Source organism: Cavia porcellus, unplaced genomic scaffold, assembly GCF_034190915.1.
Source record: "Cavia porcellus strain 051 isolate PalLab524CR breed Dunkin Hartley unplaced genomic scaffold, mCavPor4.1 scaffold_1, whole genome shotgun sequence".
Lineage (NCBI taxonomy): Eukaryota > Metazoa > Chordata > Mammalia > Rodentia > Caviidae > Cavia > Cavia porcellus.
In genome coordinates, this window is record NW_026947484.1 from 73,831,725 (window position 1) to 73,853,486 (window position 21,762).

Here is a 21,762-nt window from a genome sequence, read left to right on the forward strand (position 1 = left end):
TTTCAGTGTGCGTATTGAAGATACCAATATTACAGCAAGTAAAAATCAGGTTTTACTAAATTATCTATAACCTAATTAAATTAGTGCATGACCATAACTGTCTATGACCCTCAAATGACAGAGACAAAATAAGCAAATACGTGTTGTGTATGTGTGCGTGCGCATGTGTGTTTATAGGTTCTTAAATCTCTGTTGGTACTCAATATGGAGGGAGAGGAATCATCATATTAGAAAATAAGAAATTTTTAGGACTTTCTGGAATGTTAAAAGCAGACACCAGTGATTTTAAATCACCATAACAGAAAAGTACATGCTGCAAAGTTAAAAGTTGTTTCAATTATTATCCAGAATGTAAATGCACAATGGGAAGGAAAAGGAGAGAGCCCTGTGGACAGAAGCAGAATGATGAATCAGAGTAGCTGAGCTAAGAAAGTTCTCGGCTACGACTTTCTTTCTACACATACTCAGCCGTGTGTGTCCAGCGGTATTCACTGGAGCGGAGTTGATGATGGCAAAAGCCCGAGCTTGATCCAGTGCTCATTAAAAGACCAGGTAGATAAACCACAGTGCATGCACACAAGGAAATGTAGGCAGTCAGAAGCGATGCCCAGCTCTGTGTGGCTGAATGGCCTCCAGAATAAACGGCCAAATGAGCAAAGCAAAGTATACCATGAGGCGTGTCCCTCGTGACTGCATGTGTTAGGAGAAGATGCATGCATGCACCTGTGTGGGTTTGTGGACAGGACGCCTCTAAAACTAGTAATACCCGTGGCCTTTGATGAGTGGCACAGGAGAACTAGGAACAGAGGTGACGTACTTAACATTCGCTACAAATCTCTTTATGTTGTTGGACTTCTTTTTTGCCATGCTCACACATTAACTACTCAAATGTATTTTTAAAAGCAAGAAATGATGTAGAAGAAAGAGGATGAAAAAGTCTAGAAAACAGAAAATAAGATGGACAAAATAAGACAAAATCAGTCACATTAAACAACGCTAGATTCATTTCTGTGGTTAAAAGACAGAAATTGTGGTTTGCTATTAGGAAAAAAAAAACCCAAAACCTAGCTCTGTTGTTTGCAAGATACATACCAAAAAATGAAATAACACAGAAAGAATAAAATTAAATTGACTAGAAATCAATTTAAGATTCTAGGGGAAAAAATAAGAAAGTAAAGGTAGAAGAAATGATAAAAGCAGAAAAATTTTAAACTATAATAATATTGATCAATGAAGTGAAAGGCTGATTTTTTGTAATGACCATTAATTTGAGCCAGTGAAAAATAAGAGGATCTAAAAATTGCCATGTAATTCTAGATGTGGAGGGTGTGTGAGTGTGTGTGTGTGTTTGAAACAGGGTCTTATTATGCAGGCTGGCCTTGGACTTGCTTTGTAGCCCAAGCTGGTCTTGTACTTGCAGTGATCCTCCTGCCTCAGCCTCCTTAGTGCTGAGATTACAGGTATGCAACACCATGCTTGGCTGAGATTTTTTAAAAGTAAGTAAATGTAGATACAATAGTATGCCAATAAATTTGATAATCTGGATGAAATGCTTAATTATGTGGGGAAATACATGAAACTGAGTCAAAGGAGAGCCAGAAAGATCAATATTGATCAATAACTGTTGAAGAAACCATAAAACTAGCAATCTATTCCTAAAAATGGCCTGTGCCAGCTAGTTTATAAACATTCTCCTAAATCTTCTAGAAGCAAATGAGTTCCTTGGTCATATAAAGTGCTAGGGCAGAAGAACAGAAGTATCTCAACTCTTCCTGAGCGGTTAACATAGCTCTAATCCCCACGCCAGGTGAGACTAGAGTCGTACACCAAGCTCATTTACAAACAGTGCTGTACAGAGCCTAACAGTAATATTAGCTAATTAAATCTAGTGTTATTAAAGCATAATGCATCAGAACTAAGAAATTTTATATTTTGATCAGATCACGATTAAGAACATTTAAGAATTTTGTTTTTGTTTTGTTTGTTATTGATCTTGGTTTTTTTTTCCTTTTTTTTTTTTTTTGCATTTTTTTCTATGCTAGAGGATGGTAGAAGACAATTCTAGTGTTCTAGTTTGACCCCACCCTGAGACAGAGACGTATCAATTAGGTGATTGATGTTTTTAGATGTTTTAATCTCAAAAAGTTCAACAATAGTGATAAAGATACAATATTCCAGGTTAGTTAAGGCAAAATTATAAAATAAATTCAGTCTTGGGAATTCCCCATCTCCCCTTTGTGCTCTCTTTTCCTTTTCTGTCACCTTTGGGCCTGCCTGGGCCAGCCCTGGGTCCTCAGGTCTTCAGCTTCTGCAGGCCAGGACAGAGCATGTACAAGTAAGAACCACTGCCCTCTATCAGTTTGCCAGCAAACTTTCAGCCGTGGATCCGTGCCCCTGCAAGCTCCCTGCAGGAAACACAGGTCCATGAACCTTTCTCTGGAGGTTCTCAGAAAGCCCACACTCATGTCGTCCTCCCCCCAGCCTCACACTGACATCTGTTGCTTAGCAAAGCCTGATACTCTTTATTGCAGGCCTCAGAAGAGTTTTCATCTGAAATATGATCTCTAAATGTGCACTGAAATCCAGGCATCAGAAGAATGAGCAGGTCAGGTGTTTAAGGAATTGAATTTGCTGCCTAGTTTCTTGATTCTTCTACACACTGAGCTCAGATATCACTTCGATTCTCCTTATTTTGTGGCCAGCTAAGTGCATGAGGTAATAATCGCTTTCACACCATAGCCATCCCCAGTTGGAAGACTTAATGTAAAGACTCAGCCAAAATCCCACCTCTGCCCTCCACTTCTTTCTCCAAGGAACCTTGATTTTCTTGTCAAGTCAGGCTCTGTTTCCTTAGCTCAGACCACAGTGTGGCTGCCTCTCATCTTCAGAGCAGACAGAGTCTGTGTGGGCATCAAGGGCATTAATAATGTGCAAATGGCAACTTGGGCAAATCTAGGATTATGCAAAAGCAGGTTTCCATGAAAATGTGATTGAGTGGGACACACCTCCACCGTGAGGCCCTTCCAGAGGTCCTAACCACAGCCCACAACCCAAACAGAACACAGATGGATTCTGATTAGCATGTGCTCTTTTTAAGTGTTTGACTTCTAATGCCCATGAAGCCATTTTAATTTGCAATCTTTGCCTTCCTTTCCTCCTAGGCTCTCACCCCAGAAGTAAACAAATATAAAGCAAATAGGTACTATATCATCATCTTCCATCGCCTCGTTTCTTCCCAATGTTTAAACAAGACAGAAAAGTAATTGAATTCCAGTTATGGCTGTCCTTCTCATTTTGTTGTGTAACTGTGCTTTTGAGGATTCTAGGTATGAAAGTCAAGCAGGATGGCCCTAATCAAACTAGAAAGGGTTGTTTTAAAAGATATTTTAGAAGCACAGATAACAGAGTCCATGGGAAACCTAAATGGTGAAGGTCTGGAGCAAAGTTGACTGCATTTAAGGTTGGTGTAAGAAAGTTCACCAGAGAAACACAGGCGGAGATGATAGCTATTGAGTTAATGCTTGTAATGGTTAGTCTTTCATTGACTTTTCAGGTCTAACACTGGTAGTTTGATGATTTATTTAAAGGATAACAGTACACAGTGTAGCATTTTTGGGTGATCTCCTTCTGAAGTGGTAGACATTGTTAATTCCCTATTATTTTGTTTTAAAGTCCTGTATCAGTTTCATTTTTTTGTTTGGTTTGTTTTTATTATATTTGGTCTTGTTTGATTTTATTATATCTGATGACATGAGCATCTATTTCAAAGATAACAAGATATATTATGGTAGCCCTTTTGGACTTGCTATTATCTTGCTTTGAAGTCCTGTATTGCATTCATTGTTTTGTTTTTATGTTTTAATGTTTGAATTCTGTTCTGTTTTGTTTTATTTTACTGTGTTTGACAGTATGGACAGCTATTTTGAAGACATCAAGAGGCATTATGCTAGCCATTGTTGATCATCTGTTATCTTGTTTTGAAATCCTATATCACTTACACTGTTTTGTTTTGATTGGCTTTACTTTACTCTGTTTTATTTTGCTTTGTTTTTTATTCTCTTTAACATAAAAAATTATTAACAAAAATAAAAAAGGAATGCTCACTCTACCCTAACCCTCATCCGCAAGGACCTCGGTCTGTGTTTGCACATATGCAGGGCTCCTGGTGGAGCAGGGACCCAGTAAGTTCCTGTTGTCACAGGGCAAGCACCCACACAGACATAACTGGTTATTTTTTTTCTGTGTGACACATTGGCATCACCGAGGTGACTGAATGAGAGATGCTACAGAGGCAAGATGGGCAAAAAGCCAGTAAGCCAGCATGTAAATTTGGAGAGTCAGGATGTCCTAGCTAGATGGTCAGATGGCTTGTTTTATCTTGGAATTATCAAAAAGGTAAATATATTGAAACAGAGCTGCTTCAACATATATGAAGACAGTGCTAAATCCCAGTTCTCCAGAATGGCATTCAAACAGATGGAATAGTACACAGCTATCAAAAGGTATAATTTTGAAACCATGTACAATCCTTTTGATAGAAGAAATATCAGTATTGATGAAAGGAAGCCTGTCACAATGGAGGGAACATGGATTCGGGCACAACTGGCACATCAGTTAACTTAGTACTTTCCTCTACTTAGTAATCTTTTGTGTTCTTTAGTAAAGTTTTGTCTTTTTTCATGATGAGGTTCTTTAGCAATTTTTCTGAAGCTGATAAAAAGAAATGCTGTGATACTCTTTAATACAAATTCTTTATATCTCAATTATTATGCAAACCTTTATTCCAGAATCATCTTATAGCTTGTTCTTGGCTGGGAACTAATGATATTTAGCCATGTTGCTTTTGTTCCCATGGTTGGAGAATGTTAGTCACCTTTCCAGTCCCTGAGATAAAATACCTGACATTTGTAACTTAAAGGACAGGAGAGGTTTGTTTTGGCTCATGGTTCCAGTGCGTTGAGTTCACGGTAAGCCAGCAGGAACAGCCTGATGAGAGGTCCTGGCAGAGAAAATTTGCTCTCATCATGACATCTAGGAAGCAGGGGACAGGAGGAGCTACTTCTAGGTCAGACCTGGCCTCTTTCAACCAGGAACTATCTTCAAACAGCACAGTCAGCTCTGAATTTATCAATAAACTAATCCATTAAAGAGTTTAGCTCCCCTATGAGGCCATAACCTTCCAAAAGACTTTGAGGAAACATTTTGGATTTAAGCCAGGCTGAGATGTCCCTTTCCTGCATCAGGGACTCCTTAATAAGTCTTATTCTTCCCTGGGACACTTGTTCCTTGGCCCTCCCTTGCATTCTGAGCTTTTTCTTGTTGAATTCTGCTTCCAAAATGCTACATGATGCTTCTCTCTCCCAAAGCTAAATTCTTTTTCTCTATAAAAACAATATTCCATAAAACAATATACCATACCAGTATACCAATATAAAAACAGTATACCATAAAGTGGCAAAGGAAGGGCTATAGTAAACCCTTTTCAGTGAAAACAGTTTTACTTTTTATTTAGAGTGCAATGCAAAAACTAATCCTCTGCTGCACAGTAAATATGGATGCCACAGTGCTTCCTGTGTACCCACTAAGGATTCCTCCCAGAAACAAACCCAGGCCTTTGTTGAGAAATAGTAGGTGCACACAAATAATACTGCTCATGTCTTTCTTTTAATGTCAGGAAATTTTAGTTTATGTGAGGAATTTTTTCATGTTATAAAAATAGAGAGTATACCCAATGGCTAGCTCATAGTATCAATTGTTAGTAATGACACCGTCTCTAGAACGAGTCCCAGCTCCTTCCTTCTTGTCAATGGCCAGGTCTCCTCCAGGTACTAATTCTTTATGCCTTCCTCTTCACTTTCTTCCCTGTTATTCTTCACACCAAATACATTTCTCCTTAGATGACCAGTTGTCCACTTTCCCCTTGTTACAACCTGGGTACACAGCTAAGCTTAAGGAAGCTCAAGGTCCTGAGAGGTCTAGAGGGTCAGAGACATCACAGGGTCAAAATGCTTGGGTGTCAATCGTCGAGGAGTGAGTTAGAGTGACGGTTACATCACACAAACGTGTGCATACACACATCGTAGGGCCCTTTACTAAAGGGCATCCTGATTAGCTATTTCTAACACAATTTCTCAACTCATAGTTTACGTTTATGGCTTATGGATTTTAGTAAGTGCCACAAGCCTTAATTTCAAAACTGAAATGACACAAGAGGACATTTTCCTTGGTCTCTGCTTTCTCTTTGCTGTTACAATCCATGCAATTATCCCATGTGGTCTTTGGCGGTGAGTGAGGCCACCCCCTTTTAGTGAGCTGAAGAGCCCTCCTGTTGGGTCCTTGCTAAGTGTGCTTGCCATGTGGTTAAGAATATACTTTGTAGCTATTAAATTAGAGTCTATGTTCACATGTGGTCTCATTGATTTAATTTCTCTTGCAGGGAAAATGTATTGCTAATGATCACCTTGTCTCAAATTGCAGATTACGGTATTTCGGATGGGATCAGAAGGACACCAGGACATTGATTTAGCTATCCTGACAGCTTTGCTCAAAGGTAAAAGAGTTTCTGTGTCCACAGAGTGCAAACTTAATTGAAACGAATTAACAAAGCAACGTATGTCTCCTATTAGCGGTTATAATCCCAAATGATTCCATGACAGCCATGGATAATGATAACATAGGACCTGTTCTGGAAGTTACTCTGATGCTATTGAATTCTTCTGGTGTACATCTGTTTCAGTGTGACTCAATTTTACAATATTTAAACACACCACAATTCAAGGCATGTCCACTGAACCATAAAAATTTATGAAGAAAATGCTGACATAAATTATTTGAAATTACTTAATAGTAACTAGCCTGTTTACTTTTCTTTTAAAAACCATTTTCTATGGGATATGTATGTACAACATGCGTATATAATATTAAAAATTGAAAATCAAAATTCATTGAGAGACCAGGAGAAATAAACCAAAGAAATTAAGCACTATATTTCTTATAGTTGAGTACTGAATTTCAGGTTATAGATAGAATACTCTGGGTTCTGGGAATTTAACGTCTAAAATGGATATCTAGCCTGCTCACTTGTCCTGAAGAGAGTTCATTTTCTGTCCTCATTTTGGGGGCCATGTCCAAAAGAAGCACAGTTCCCTTCCATTTCTGCATATCAAACCCCATCTTTATGCATCTTAATGTCACATTTGACTAATAATTCTCAATATTAAATGAAAGAAAGTTGCCTCTTTTTTACTTCTATAATTCAGGCTGGAAATCTGAGACAAAATAAAAGCACAAACCCTCTGAATGCAGTTCTTGGTTAGAAACATCTCATGGGTCCCTCAGCCTCCCCCAGCCCTTCTCCCTAGGCTGGTCAGCCCTGTGCGCAATCTCCCTGGATTACAAACTCTGTGAGAGCAGAGAATGCACCTTGTTTATGGCTTTACTCTCAGTGCCTCACACAATCTCCAGTTCATAGCAGCACACAATTGATTTTTGTTGAATAAAGAAATTGATGGATTACTCAATGATTTAGTGATAGATTTAGCATTCCAAAATTAATACTCAGAAAAACATCTGTTTCATTCTACTTTCCTGTCTACTCACCCCTCTCCTGCTACTATTTCCTTGAGGACCTATCATATGGTAGCCTCTGTGCTGAGGTCTTTACAGCTTCTGTGGACATTAATTGTTACTCTAAGACGTGGGAGACACTCTTAATCCCATTTTATAAATGGGGTAAGTAGTGCCACAATAGGTTTAGTAGCTTGACAAAGGTCATAGTGCTAATTAATAAGCTTAGCGTTAGGTCATAGCTAGCCCAGCTTGTCACTGTACCACATCTGACCCCTGAGACAACAGTGGTCGTCAGTGCTCTCCACCCACTCCCCCAAATATACGCACACATGCATTCAAAATCCTGATCACACTTCAGAATACTCACAGTCTCGTGAGACATAGCCAGGATCCCAAGTTGAGGCCCGCTACTCTAAACTATTTCATTTCAGTGAACTAGCAAATACAAAAACTGGGCAAATGAATTAAAGGACCAGGGACCATGCATGAACTGAACCCCAAAATACATTCTGGGCTTCACTAATCCTTTATTAAGGACAGAAAGTTTGAGGCAAGTTATTCTCTGATATTTGTTATTCTCCTATAAAGGTAAGAAAATTAATGTTGCTAACTTTAACATTTATTTATGTCAAATATCATGTTAGATGCATTCTAAATAAACACATTTATCCTTTACAACAGTTCAACTACCAGTGCATTATAAACTCTGATTTGTAGGTAAAGAAACTGAGACATAATGCAATTAATAAATGTGCCGGAGATGAACTGGCTGGTATACAGTACAAACAGTCCAGCCCTATAGTCGTCACCGATACATCCCACCACCACAGCCCGTCTCTTTGATAAGAAATGACTCACTACATTACACCCTGAACAAACCTCATAACAAGCAGTGCATTTAATCCCAGCACTCAGGAAGCTGAAGCAGGAGGATTGTCATGAGTTTGAGGCCAGTGTGGACTACATAGTGAGACCTGGTCTCCAAAAACCAAAAAACGAACAGAAAAATCTCGTAGCAAATGGGAAAGTTATTTAGTCATCGATAAAAACATAGTGGCAATCATCTTCTAATGAAATTTTTTCTTTCGCTTTCACCAATTTGTAAGACTTTAAACTAGACTTTGCCTTAGGATCAGTCTTCAAACTCATTTTTGTATTGTAGAATAATTCCCACCGTTTTCGAGTAGGACATGTCAAAAAATGTTCTAACACCATAACCAAACAGTTACATCAGCACCTATAAAATTAAAGTACTCAAAACAATATTTACAGGGACAATTATGCAGTGAATTGAATATTTTCTAATCTACTTCATTCTCTTAAATGCTGATTGTAGCCCAATAAATTGATTTCATGACCCATTAATGGGTCATAACCTACAGTTTAAAAAATACTATGCTAGAAAATAAAAAGAAATTATAATTGCTCTGAGAAATTAACATTTGTAATCAGCATAATGAGCATTATGCAGCAGTTGTGGCTAATGGGAATTTATGCATAAAAGATTATGGTGCGTCAACTGCATTTTGCAAAGGCTTTTAAAGGCTCTCAGACATTGACTCAGTTGATTTGTGAGATGCATCAAACATAATACTTTTGCTGATTGCTTTGGAGGCCAAGTGCATACATCCCTCTAGCAGCTTCAGATCCTTAAGGTTTTTATATTACCCTATGTGTTTTACCTGGACATGTAGGGTGGTGTAACACCTCATTTTTACAGTGATATTTAATTTTCAATCATCCAGTGCACAGGGAATCATTGTAAACCTCGGTTTTTATTCTGAGACCTTGAAGATATTTCTGAGAAAACCAGCAGTTAGAGAGGATAAGGTGAGCCCTAAAGTTAACCACTAGTCCAAGAATCCAGAAGCCAAAATTAACTTTAAAAGACAGATGGAAAATCAAATGACTTTGGGGAAATAAAATTTTGCTGTTACTGGTTTCAAATCCTATTGGATTGGATTTTTTTGGACCTGTCTGTTAGGGAATATAGCAGGAAACAAAAAACAATATTCTCCCAATGATGTAAGGGTCAGAGTCCCTTCAAAGGGTACCCTGGGTATCTTTGGAGAGTAAGCCATGTCCCAATTGCCACCCCCACCCCCCCACCAACCCCCCCCCCCGCACACTTGCACAGGGTGGCATACACAGTTAACTGAATTCTGCAATAAACGACAAGTAGCCTGAGTAGGAAAACAATTGGTTCACCCACCATTTATCTGAAATTCAAGCTTCACTTGGAGAGCTGCATTTTATTTGCTAGACCAAGCTACCTTACTCGGATAAGGTCTGACACCATTAACACTTCTAGAATTAAGACACCAGGAGAGGCCCCACAAGAAGAGTAACTCAAAAACCTAGGGACGTCCCCCAGTCCCTCTCCCGGCCTCCTCTTCTCAGCCAGACCTGTCTAAATCACAGCACCCTTCCAGGATGTCCACTGCAGAAGGCACCAGGCTTGTTATTCATGTCACACCAGGGACTCAGCAATCTGATCTCTGTCGCAGTAATGTCATCTGGTCTGTGTTCCCCACGCAACATAAGCCTCTGGCTCCACAAAAAAAAAATCTGCTCACAACAAATGAAGGATCCCTGGACCCTTTTGAGAAAACCCTCCCCCAGTGGTTTCACCTTTTCTTGTGTATCTGGGATCCATAAATGGAGAAATCATGTGAGCAGAGACTCTTCCATTCATCCCCATGCTGAGAAGTGGGATGGTGTCCAGCTCTCTCTTCCTCAATCGAGCAACTGTTTCTTTGGGTTTAATTTTTGTTGGTAAAGGAGTTTACAGGAGGCGTGAGGGAAAGGTAACCTGTACGATGGACCTCTTTTTCAGTAATGCATTTTAAAGGAGCTGAAAGAGGGTGCAAAATTCAGTAAGTAGCTCCTCAAAGCTGTTGAGGTCATCAAAAACAAGGCAAGTCTGAGAAACTGTCAAAGCCAGAGAAGGTTAAGGACTTGCAATGATTACATGGAAGGTGCTTTCCAGGAACAAAAACACAGGCACTAGGTTAAGAGCTCAGAAAATCTGAATAAAATATGAATTGTGGTTTTTTTTAATATTAAGGAAAAAATAAGAAAGACATACTTTCATATATTATGGTATAAGCAGAAAATGTATTGAAATCAAAAACCTTCATAATTCTTTCACGTTAAAAAGACAAAAAAGGATGTAATCATTTATAGAATTAATTAGTCAGGTCGAGTATACATTCAGAGGACCATGACAGACACAAACAGTATTGATATGAAGAATCTCTAGAAATCACATAATAGCTGATCACTATTGATCCAGAAAATAACTAAAAATACCAGTGAGGTACACAAGTAGGAAGCATATGAACACTGAAATAAAAGAAAACAATTTCTACAAAATCAAATTTTTCAGTGTACTTTTATAATAATTTTAGAGATAATTATCTAAAATAGGTCTTGTGATTTTATTTTATGCTTTTCTATTCCTCGGTTATAATTAATGCTATCAATAATTAATCAACTGGGTAATTACTTTTAGATACATGGAGGACAACTTCTTTCTTCCTAGATATCCATGTATAAACTTGCTCAAAGATGTAGAAAAATTTTCAGATAAAAACTGATATGCCAGCAAGGTGTGATGGTGCATGCCTGTAACCTCAGGTGGGTGAGAGGCTGAGACAGGAGGATTGCTGTGAGTTGGAGGCCAACCTTCACTATATAGTGAGATGCAGTTGCAAAAAGAGTAAATATAGCAAGCAAGCAAGAAAGAAAGAAATCAGAAGAATAGCCAACAGTCTAATGACTCTAGAAAAGCCTTAAGAAAGCATACTTCCTATTTGATTAAATAATGCAAAACAATAAAAAACCACTGTATTCTAACCTATCATCCTTTAAAATTATCTCTTGGGTGGGGAGTAACTTGAAACACATGAGGATCAAATCTTTTTAAAATACACTATGTAACCTGGCCATGGTGGTGTGTGCCTGTAGTCCCAGAATTTGGGAAATTGAAGCAGGAAGATTACAAATTAGAGGCCAGCCTGGGCTACATAGCAAGTTAAAGCCCAGCCAGGACTGCATAGCAAGACTCTGCCTCAAAACAACAAAAATTTAAAATAAAGAGAAAGGAAGCATTTTAACATATTGAAGCTATGTCTGAGTGTGTTGCCTCTCAGACCCCATTAATGACAAAATACAAGATTATTGTCACAAAGTAGCACCAACACCAATAGGAAATTATCCCTCACTCATCTTATTTTTAAAAACTGGCTGCTCAACTCTAGTCAAACAGCTTTTCGGTCATAGGTGCTGAAGTAGTTCCTATCTGATAGATTTCACAAGCAATTTACTTATCTTGAGATGTTTACTAAAGAGGTAACTTACTTACAGTCAGATGATTCCTGGTTTTCAGTTTTAGGTTTAGTTTGGTTTGGTTTGATTTTTTTATGCTACAAGACATTGAACTCACGGCTGTTCCATCCCCAGCACTTCTTTCATTTTTATTTTGTACATTTAGACTGGGTTTCACTAAGTATCTAAGTTGCCCAGACTAGGCCTAAACTTGCAGTCCTCTTGCCTCAGCCTCCCAGCTACATGAGTTTTGAAGGTAATGGCTCTGGTTAGAAAATGAAATTCTTTCTCAGTATTTATATAGCATTTGCCACCTGCTGTTTCCTGTGGGGAGGGGGATAATACAGCCCAAGCATGATGACTCCCTGTTTAATGTTGTGGTTTTTATAACTTTTTACTATGTAGATTCTTGGTAAGGTTGGAAAAAAGAGACATTCAGATTGAAATTTTCATCACTTACAAGAAATCATGGTTCTTACATATACAAATGGCAGGAGGTAAAACTTTGCTCAAAAAAGACCAATGCGGGGCTGGGGATTTAGCTCAGCGGCATAAGCGCCTGCCTTGTAAGCAGGCAGTCGTGAGTTCGATCCCTGGTACCGATAAAAACGAAAAAGACAAAAAAAAAAAAAAAAAAAGACCAATGAAGACAAAATATAGGCATGTTCCACCAGCTGTAGACATCAAAGGACGGGGGCCATTTGCAGGATAAAGCATTTCAGCTCATGTCTAAATTAAACTCATCTGATTGGCTCCCCCAGGAGCATTTTTTAAGCTTTTCCAATAGTGTCAGGCCCCTAGATGTCTTCTTGTGTCCTTTGACTTGCAGATGAGGCAAAGTAACAAATGCATGAGTTGTTGGTGCTCCGTGACCCTTTGTTCAAATCGCTGATGTAGAGGGCACAGAGCAAGCTGGTCATCAGCAGTGGGGGTCCAGGCACAGGTTCCCCAAAACCAACATCTACTCTGTCTCTTACAAAGTCACCCTGAAATTATGATATTCATTTTCACTTTGCTACCACCTCGAATTTTACAGATGAAGAAATTGAAGCCAAAGATGTTCACAAGCGTTGGCTGTGTCATCTGATGGAGTTAAAACCTGAATCCAAGTTGTCTTCCCTTCATTTCTGTTTCATTATTACATTTATGAGGCTGTGCCTGTCAGAGATTTTTCTCTTTCCAGTGACACAGAGATGTCAGGCTTTCGCTGCTATGACTTCAGGGAGACCTCCAAGGAACTGACAGTTCTAGAAACCCATGTCCCTGAAATGTTGGGGCACCTAGGAGAGCCTCGGATGCCAGATGGCCTTGGTTGCACACAATATACTTTGAGAAGCAGGAAACTCCCAGGTTCACCTACACGTAATGACATGCATATGTGGCTTGTTTCATTCTTTAAATGTTAGGTAATCAGTGAACCATGGCTCTAACTGGGAATTATGTTAGTACACGTGAGAGAAACACAATTTAAAGTAGCTCAAGTAAAATAAATAAATGGATTTGAAGCTGCACATGGCCAGAAAGTCTAAGGTAAGCTGAGCTCAGGCTGAAGGGGCTCCAGGGTTTAACTGATGTCAGCAGGGTCTACCTCCATCCCTCAGGTATTGGCCCACACCGAGATCAGGGTGAGCAGCCCAGGGAATACCAGGCTCCCTGTGTCACTGTGACATTCTAATCAATACTGAGAGTACAACTCTCAACTTGGTATCTGAAAGTTTTTATTTTATCACCAGTGGCCTGAACAATTGAGAAAAATCCTCATTACAAAAAACGATCTTTCCTGGTAATTGCAATTAAAAGGTCATGGGAAGATTGTTTTGCTTACCTTGGACCAGAGCACAGCCCTGAGTTGATCCCCGTGGCAAGCAAGCTGAGAGAAATGAGAGCCAGGTTCTGTTCACCCACTATCAGAGCTCCAGGTTCCAGCAAAAAGAGAGGTTCCATAACCAGAAAACTGGGAGAGCTGGATGTGGTGGCACATGCCTGTCATCTCAGCACCTAGGAGGCTGAGGCAAGAGGATCGCTGTGAGTCCAAGGCCAGCCTGGACAATAAAGCAAGACCCTGTCTCAGGAAAAAAAAAAAAAAAAAAGTGGAAAAGGAAGGATACTTGTATGAGGAAAGCAGCTGGAAGAAAGGTGTACTCTCTGCAGATATATAAGCTGGGTGTGGTGGTGCATGCCTGTAATATCAGCCCTTGGGAGGCTGAGGCAGGATTGTTGCAAGTTCACGACCAGCCTGAGCTAAAATAAATATTGGAGATTAAAGAGTGTCTGATTTGCTCAAATGTAAGCACCTCAAAATTTATATTCTAGATTAAATGTTCCAGGAATGAGTTCTTCATTCAATATCCAAAAACAGAAAGTCAAATCAAAGCTAAACAGGCTTTAAACATTCACCCAAGTCATAATTCATAAAGTTCGCTTCTGGTAGATCCAAATATGTCACCAGTTGCCACTATGTAATACATGGTGGTTATTTATTATTATAATCACTATTACCTGTCTCAATACTTGACTATCTCTGCCAAAACTTTTAGAGGAAATTTTGTGCACCAGCCTTTTCTGCCAACACCCAAGTTGCTTCCTTAGAAAAACATGATTCTATGAAGCTCAGGTCACCTCGAATGTTCCCCACTCATCTCCCTCTGTGCCAGCCCATACTATTACCCCTAGGGCCGCAGTGTGACAATTACTACTGTGAGGCCAGAGGCCACAGGTGTGTGACACCTGACAACTGAAAACGATGGTTATATTCAAACCACCTCTTCTACTTGACTGAAAAATCACCTGACCCCACTGGACCTCGGTCTCCTAATCTATAAAATTGAGATGATAATAATTCCTCCCTTGTGGTCATCATGACATTTTGAATCCATAGTAAGAGTAAAGCATGTAACTTGGTGCCTGAAAAACTCTATTTAAAGCCAGGCATGGTGATGCGTGCCTGTAATCCCAGCAGTTGGGAGGCTGAGGCAGGAGGATTGTTGTAAGTTTGAGACCAGCCTGAGTTACAAAGTAAATTCAAGACCAGGCTAAACTGCATAGCAAGATCCCAAGACCCCATCTCAAAAAGACCAAAACAAAAAAGCTCTATTTGATAAATGATGACCTAAGAATGACAGTGCCCAAGTAGAAGTGACCTCATCTGTTTTACTGATAGCAGTGTACATACAGTGGTACCTCAGTTTACGAGCTTAATTTGTTTTATGATTTGGGGTAAGATCGCTGTATTTGTGTTTGTGTGGGGAAGATGCCTTGGCCATGGTCATGTTTGTCACCCACTGTGGAATTTGCAAATGGAGCAAAATTTTCCCAAAAGCTTTTGTTTGTGAAGTGAATCATTTGCAAACAGAAACATTTATAAACCGAGGTACAACTGTGTACAGACAACATCTGGCACATGCTAGGACTCATATCTAACCACTGAAGTCATCAATGAGTGATCAATATTCTTAAATCCTAGCTCTTTTCCTGGCTGTGGCCAGTTAACCAGGTTATCGTCCCCCTGTGTTCTTCAGTTCCCTTCCCTGTGAGAAGGGAAATCAGTGGTCTCTTGAATGGCTTGGGTCACGAGCGCCTGACACGGTTACACTGGACACTCTTCAGGGGCAGGCACTTTGCCTTGTCTATTGCAAACTTCGTAGTTACAGATCCTTTCCCTTTAAAGCAGGGTTTAAAGATTCCTAAAGCCCTAGCACATGCCCGCATCCCAAATTCATCCGAATCTTAAAATGTTAAGTTTTCAAGGACCCATATGTTTGAAAATACTAAGTTTTAAAAGTCAGAAAATCTCCCCATCCATCTGAAGAGCAAGATCTTGGCATGGAAAGATTAGTCTAGAAAATTATGGTCCACATGCTGAGCCACCTTAAGATAAAATGAATTTTATGGCAAGTTTATTTTCATGCAAATCCAAATTTCAGAGCAATAAGGGGACTACCTAACATAGAAAGGAATCACAGACATTTTTGTCTGGCTCCAACAAAAGAATGGAACAAAAAGAACTTCCATCATTTAAGCCCTTTGATTTGTATGCTGCTTTACAATTTCCACAGCATTTTCACAACTTTTATCATCTGATCTTCACGACTCTGTGGAATGGTTATCAGATAATTTGTTTCCACAATGGCATGTGCTTGAGCATAAAGCGAGCTGTATTAATAATTATGCCAGGAGGGCTAGGGGTAGAGCTCAGGGGTACAGCACTTTCCCAGCATGTTTGGGCCTTAATGCTGAGGAAATATAGACACAGATTGACACAGAGACAAAGACAGATGCTGGGGTGACTGAGATGAACCAAAACTGTCCAGGGAAACTAGGAAGAATGCTTATCCTGGCTACAAACCTTACCTTCATGTAAGAACTTTCAGGAGGAAAATGACCATGTCTTCCTTGCCTCTGTATCCCATCAATCAACAGAACTCCGGACAGATGGCAGAAATGTAATAAATACCATTTATCCATGGAAATGAAGTTGGGTCTCAGCCCAACCAACCACTGGCCAAAACCACCTAAACAATCTGAACCACAGCCCTGAAATGTCACTGGGGTGGGCTCTCTCCTCTTAAATGAGTGACCTGCAGGATGGCAAACCCCCCCCCCGTCACAGTTCCTGCCACCTCCTGGAGTGACGCCCATCTTCGTGGTCACTCCTACCATCATGTTCCTGATTCCATATGTTTTCTTTCTTTTCCTCATCATGGAAGTTATAATGTAAAACTAAGCCTTTCTGAAGCTTCAAAAAACCAAAATTCACTCATACAAAGTATGTAATAAATAATAGAAGCTTAGAGATAAGGAGTAGTTTACCTTACAATGATGCGGACAACACACATCTAAGCAGCAGGCACCCCTAGTGTTGACTCCCCTGGGCAACTTCTCCTAGGGGCCTTTCCAGGGCTCCTTCATCCCAACTTCCCTAGTGTCACAATGCTATACACACCCAGCACTGCCACCCCTCCTTGTCCATTATTTCTTTGATATGCATCCCTCCAAAGTGAAATAAACTCCTCTCCTTTCAAACAGAGAGAACAGTTTTCCCATTTTCTGATATTCTGGTCCCTGCCCACATGGATCAATTTCCCTAAGCAGCTTTGCAAGGTGCTTTTGCAAAGACAGCCTCTTTCCGAGTAGCATTTTGTGTATCGATTCATAGGAGAGGGTGATTCCTTCAGCCTTTCTTATAGGTGGTGAGAGAGCAAATTTGGACTCCTGTCTTTCCTTAGAGTACAAAGAATAACATGCTTTGACCTGAGGCCACCACCACCAGGAGGACACGTTTACAAGGACCATGAACACCAGGGATCTGGCATCTCTAGTGTTGGGCAGGCTGTTCCTAGCAGATTTTTAAGGTTCTCACCATATACATAAGCTCAGTAGAATTCTAAACCCAGGTGGAAATGTACAGACCTAGGGACACTTGTGCTGGTGTTTGAGAAAGAACTGGAACTCAGGTCAGCAGAGGGCCAGGTGCATTATTCTGCACCACGCGACCAGTTCTCATGACAAGGGCAGTCATCCTTGGGCACTACTTACACGGAAGCTACGCCTCCCAATACCTTGAGACTTGTGTGTGCCTCTGGCTCAGCACAACAGTGGACCTCCATGTACTCAGAGATCGGTGTATTTAGCTCATTGCAAACCCACAGCTCCTGAGCCCCTCTCAGCTTGCAAGGTTATCACTGCTAACTTCCCAGCAGGTCTGTAGAACCCCACTTTTCTTTCTCCACTTGTTTTAGAGCAGTGAATTGGCATCATTCATTACATCAATCACTGCTCAGTCCTGATGACCCAATCATGCAGACAGGCAATGGCACAATTCTGAAATAAGCAGTTTCTGTTAATCATAAAATGAATGGAGGTAACCATAGTAAATCACTGTGCCCCGTGTACCAGGGGGGTCCTGAGCAGGGGCAACGGGGGATTAAGAAAAAAACTAGAGACACATACTAAAAGAAGAGCTGGGACCAGGTGGGACCTGACCTCTCTGTTGGAGAGGTAGCAACAACCTAGCATGTTCTGACTCTTTATTTATACACTGTAAAAAATGGGGGGAGGTGGAGGGGTGCAACAGGCCAAAAGTGCAAGGTCACAGTGTTTTGCTGGGAACACTGAAAGCAAAACAGTGCCATAGTTAACAGGGTGGAGCACCAAGGCTGGACTGACCTGGGACACCTGCTGGACTGGCCTTGCTCCAGTCCCAATAACTTGTTCACATGGTTCGCCTCTTGAGCTCTGCGCTCTTGTTCAAGTCCCAAGTGTGTGGTCTATCTCTGGCTCAGCCACTCCCAGCAGTAAAGCTAGCCTGCCCCAGTACCAAATAAGTACTAATTTAACCTCACTCCATACAATACCGTGATGGGGCAGGTTCTATCACAGTGCCACCTGCCTTACAGCTGAGAAACTAAGCACAGAGGCTAAATTCTTAGCTAAAGTCAGGCAGGAAGAAGTTCAAGGAGTCTAGGCATAAACTCAGGTTGTCTGAGTCTAGAACACTCGCTCTGCCCTCCAAGTATCTCTGACCAGGCCTGGATATTAAGGATATGTTTTGGACATTTAATGGTGACTCAACTTTTCTTGGTATACTACAAACTGTAGGCCACCTGATTAATAGAGCCCACTGAACACACGGATCTATTACTGCGCTCCTCTGAACCCCTCTAAAATAAGAATGTGAGCTCTTTATTTGGACAGAAGCAATATTTCATCCTCTCCACACTCATTTCTCCTCTGGCTTGTTGGAAGACTGAATATCGCAGACGCCTTTGGAGAGTACTTGGTGCCACACAGCAGTACCGTGACCAACAGACGTGATCAGAAGTGCTGTGTGCATCTTAGACTTAGAAGAGGAGAAGCAGATGGGAAAATGGGCAACAGCAGACCAGAAATAAAGGAAAATACTAAGCTGCTATCAAGCTGCCTTATGCTTCATTCCAACAGCCCCCAAGTTAGGGCATCCAGAAACTCAAAATGGGAAATCAAAGGGAAGAAAAATATGAAAGTATTTAAGTCTTTTCAAAGAGTTATCCAAAAAGCCACACCTTCTTCCCTGTTCCCCAAGTCCTCTCCAATCAAAAAGAAAAGGCCTATTCCCTGTAGAGGGTAAAACAGACTTTCAAGTCTGAGCAAGGAAACATCAGGTCATTAGAGAGGGCTGGACCACACTTCTGAACAGGAGCTGGGAAAGGAGGCCAAACAAATTGATGCATATTAGATGCTGAGAGCCCAGCTCTCTCCAGCTTAGTTTCCCAGTGTGCTGGCAGCTGAGACTTTATCCTCCAAGCAGGAGAATGGAAGTAACTTTATGAAAGATGGAGGCTGCAAAAAAGAAAGGAGGTCACATGCAAAAGAGCTAGAACGCATCCAACTTCTAAACACCAATGCCAAAAATGACCATGAAATGTTTGCAATGTCTTAAAAATTCCGGAGAACATTGATTTACAGTCTGGACTTCTGTTCTTAATGTAGCAGCTACTTGTGAAGGCAGAGTAAGAATATCAGACAGAAGGGGTGCAAAAATATCACTCTCTGTGGGAATGATTTCCTCAGAAATTCCTAAAGGATGTGCTCCACCAAAACAAATGAGGAAACCAAAAAACAAAATGTAACAACAACAACAACAAAGCAGAAAATGCAGACCATACAAACAGGAGCTCCAGCACGGGAGAGGAGAGCTGGATGGAGGGGCCAAGGTGACAGCTCTGCCTCAGACTGAGAGGCAAAGGCAGGAGCAACCAGCAGACCTTGTCGCTTCAGCCTGCGCTTGCAGAATGTCACTTCTACTTCTGCAGAATCCAGCTGGCTAAACCATGTGTTGAGCCCACCCAGATTCAACACAGAAAGGAATGTCACAAGAGAGTGTGCACTGAGAGGTATCATGCCTTAGAAGCCATCTTCGAAGACCAACTACCAGGGAAGGAAGGAAGGAAGGAAGGAAGGAAGGAAGGAAGGAAGGAAGGAAGGAAGAAAGAAAGAAAGAAAGAAAGAAAGAAAGAAAGAAAGAAAGAAGATGAGCTTCAAAAAGTCCAGTGCTTGTCTCTTGGGAAAGAAAAAATAGGATAATGTGACTGGTGATTTTAATTTTAAAAAATCCTATAGGAATCCTATAGCTTCAATTCTCTGTATGTATAATTGTAATCAAGACACTGGCCATATGGTATTTGTATTGCTTGGTACTCAAAGAGAAAGACAAAGTGGGTAAGAAAGAGAACACAAAAGATAGGAAATCATTAACACAATAATTCAAAAATAAATAGTCCCAGAACTGGAGGCCACTCTTTCTATAGAATCCTGCTGAATAAAATAACACTGTGAGAGAGGCAGACATTTTATTTACCTAGCTATGTAAATGAATTCCTTTTTGTCACATCGCAAATAAACAAAATACCCCAGTAGAATTTTTCCTTTCTCTCCCTCAGTCTTACAGTGGTGTTTCTCAGCTAGCATACTGTGCATAAGACAGGAACACTTTTATAAAGTAACCAGTGGGAGACCAGTGAAGTATTGGCTTCTTTTATTACACAAAGAACACAATAAAGAGGACACATCCATTTAGAAAGGTAAAAGAAAGGAAATAGCATGGAGCTCTATGATGTTATTAATCGTAAGCCATATAATTTCATTGGTCTGTTGTGCTGCTGAATGTTGCTAAGACAAAAGGAAACAGTAGCAATATTTACAGGAGAAACTCTTAGCTACCTGTCACCAGGGAGACAGGGTACATATTTAAATACCTGAATTTATGAGGTTTTATGACTGAGGTCCATAAAAGTCCAAAAATGAGGCTAAGAATGCCTCTTCAAAAGGAATAGATCTTACACAGAAAAAGCAGACCCACATAAATAAGAAGAAAACTAAGCTAAATTACCTCCTCCCGTCAACCCTAAACCTAGTAGCTAGGAAGGGAAGGGAAGCAGGGGGGACAGGAAACAAGCTGTCCCCCCACACAGGGCACAAGCCTGAGAAAAGTGGCCTTCAGTCCCCATGGAACATTGGCAGCCCTGACTGGTCAGGACAAGTGAGAAAAATCCATCGGCTGATTGCATCAGGTGCCACCAGAGAATGCCAGCTGATGTTTTTTTTTACACAAATGGCCTCGCAGGGTCTCAGAGCTACCTGCCTCGCTAGAGCAACATGGATTTATGCAGAATGTCCAGTGGCCATGGGCCAAGCTGTCCAGGCACAAATACACACACCCACTCTCCTGAAATCACTTTCCTAAAGAACACCCACATTTTTCAAATCCAAACACAGAGTCTGTCTCTAAATTCAGGCTCCTGCATTGCAAATACGTCTGCCTCATCTTGTATATATCTGAGCCCCTGTGAGCTCACTCACTCGGGGAGTGTTTGAGAGAAAACTCCATGAAACAGTAGCACTCAGTGGACCCTTCAAGCTCTGTCACAGAATCACTCTGAACAGCAATGCACAGCTCTCACAAAGGCCCACGTCCAGCATAATCCAGGACTGTTACACAGAGAGTAACAAAGCACAGTGCTCTTTCTCCTTGGCCAAAGGAGCTGCTGCCGGTGTCACCATCCCCACCTGCCTGCTGTCCATTAAGGGTAACCTGAGGCAGATCAGAACTGCGCCAGGGAGCGCCATCTGCCTGGAATCTTGGTTCCTTAAAAGGCAAGTATACACTGTTCCAAATTGAGGGCAGAGCTCCGTCGATGGCATTATCTTAAGTGCTACGAAGTTTTCCTAAGGTCTAAACGTCTTAAAGGATGGCAGAAATGCACACTGCAAAGTACAAACAGAATACTCCAAAGGCGCCAGTGGAAGGAACTCTGGAACTCCGGAGATTTTGTTGTAGAAAGGACATTGGAAACACAAGGCTACAGTTCAGAATTCCTTTAAAGGGCC

The 21,762-nt window shown here is 40.8% G+C and overlaps 1 protein-coding gene across 41 annotated transcripts in view; it reads left to right on the forward strand.

Moving 5' to 3' along the window:
* Nucleotides 1–21,762, forward strand: part of Trpm3 (transient receptor potential cation channel subfamily M member 3) — a 764,333-nt gene that overhangs the window by 630,005 nt on the left and 112,566 nt on the right. For all 41 annotated transcript variants that reach the window (XM_063249808.1, XM_063249797.1, XM_063249827.1 and 38 more), the window contains one exon: nt 6,478–6,550. In XM_063249808.1, coding sequence (XP_063105878.1) covers nt 6,478–6,550 — 73 coding nt within the window. The remainder of the gene's footprint in view (nt 1–6,477; nt 6,551–21,762) is intronic.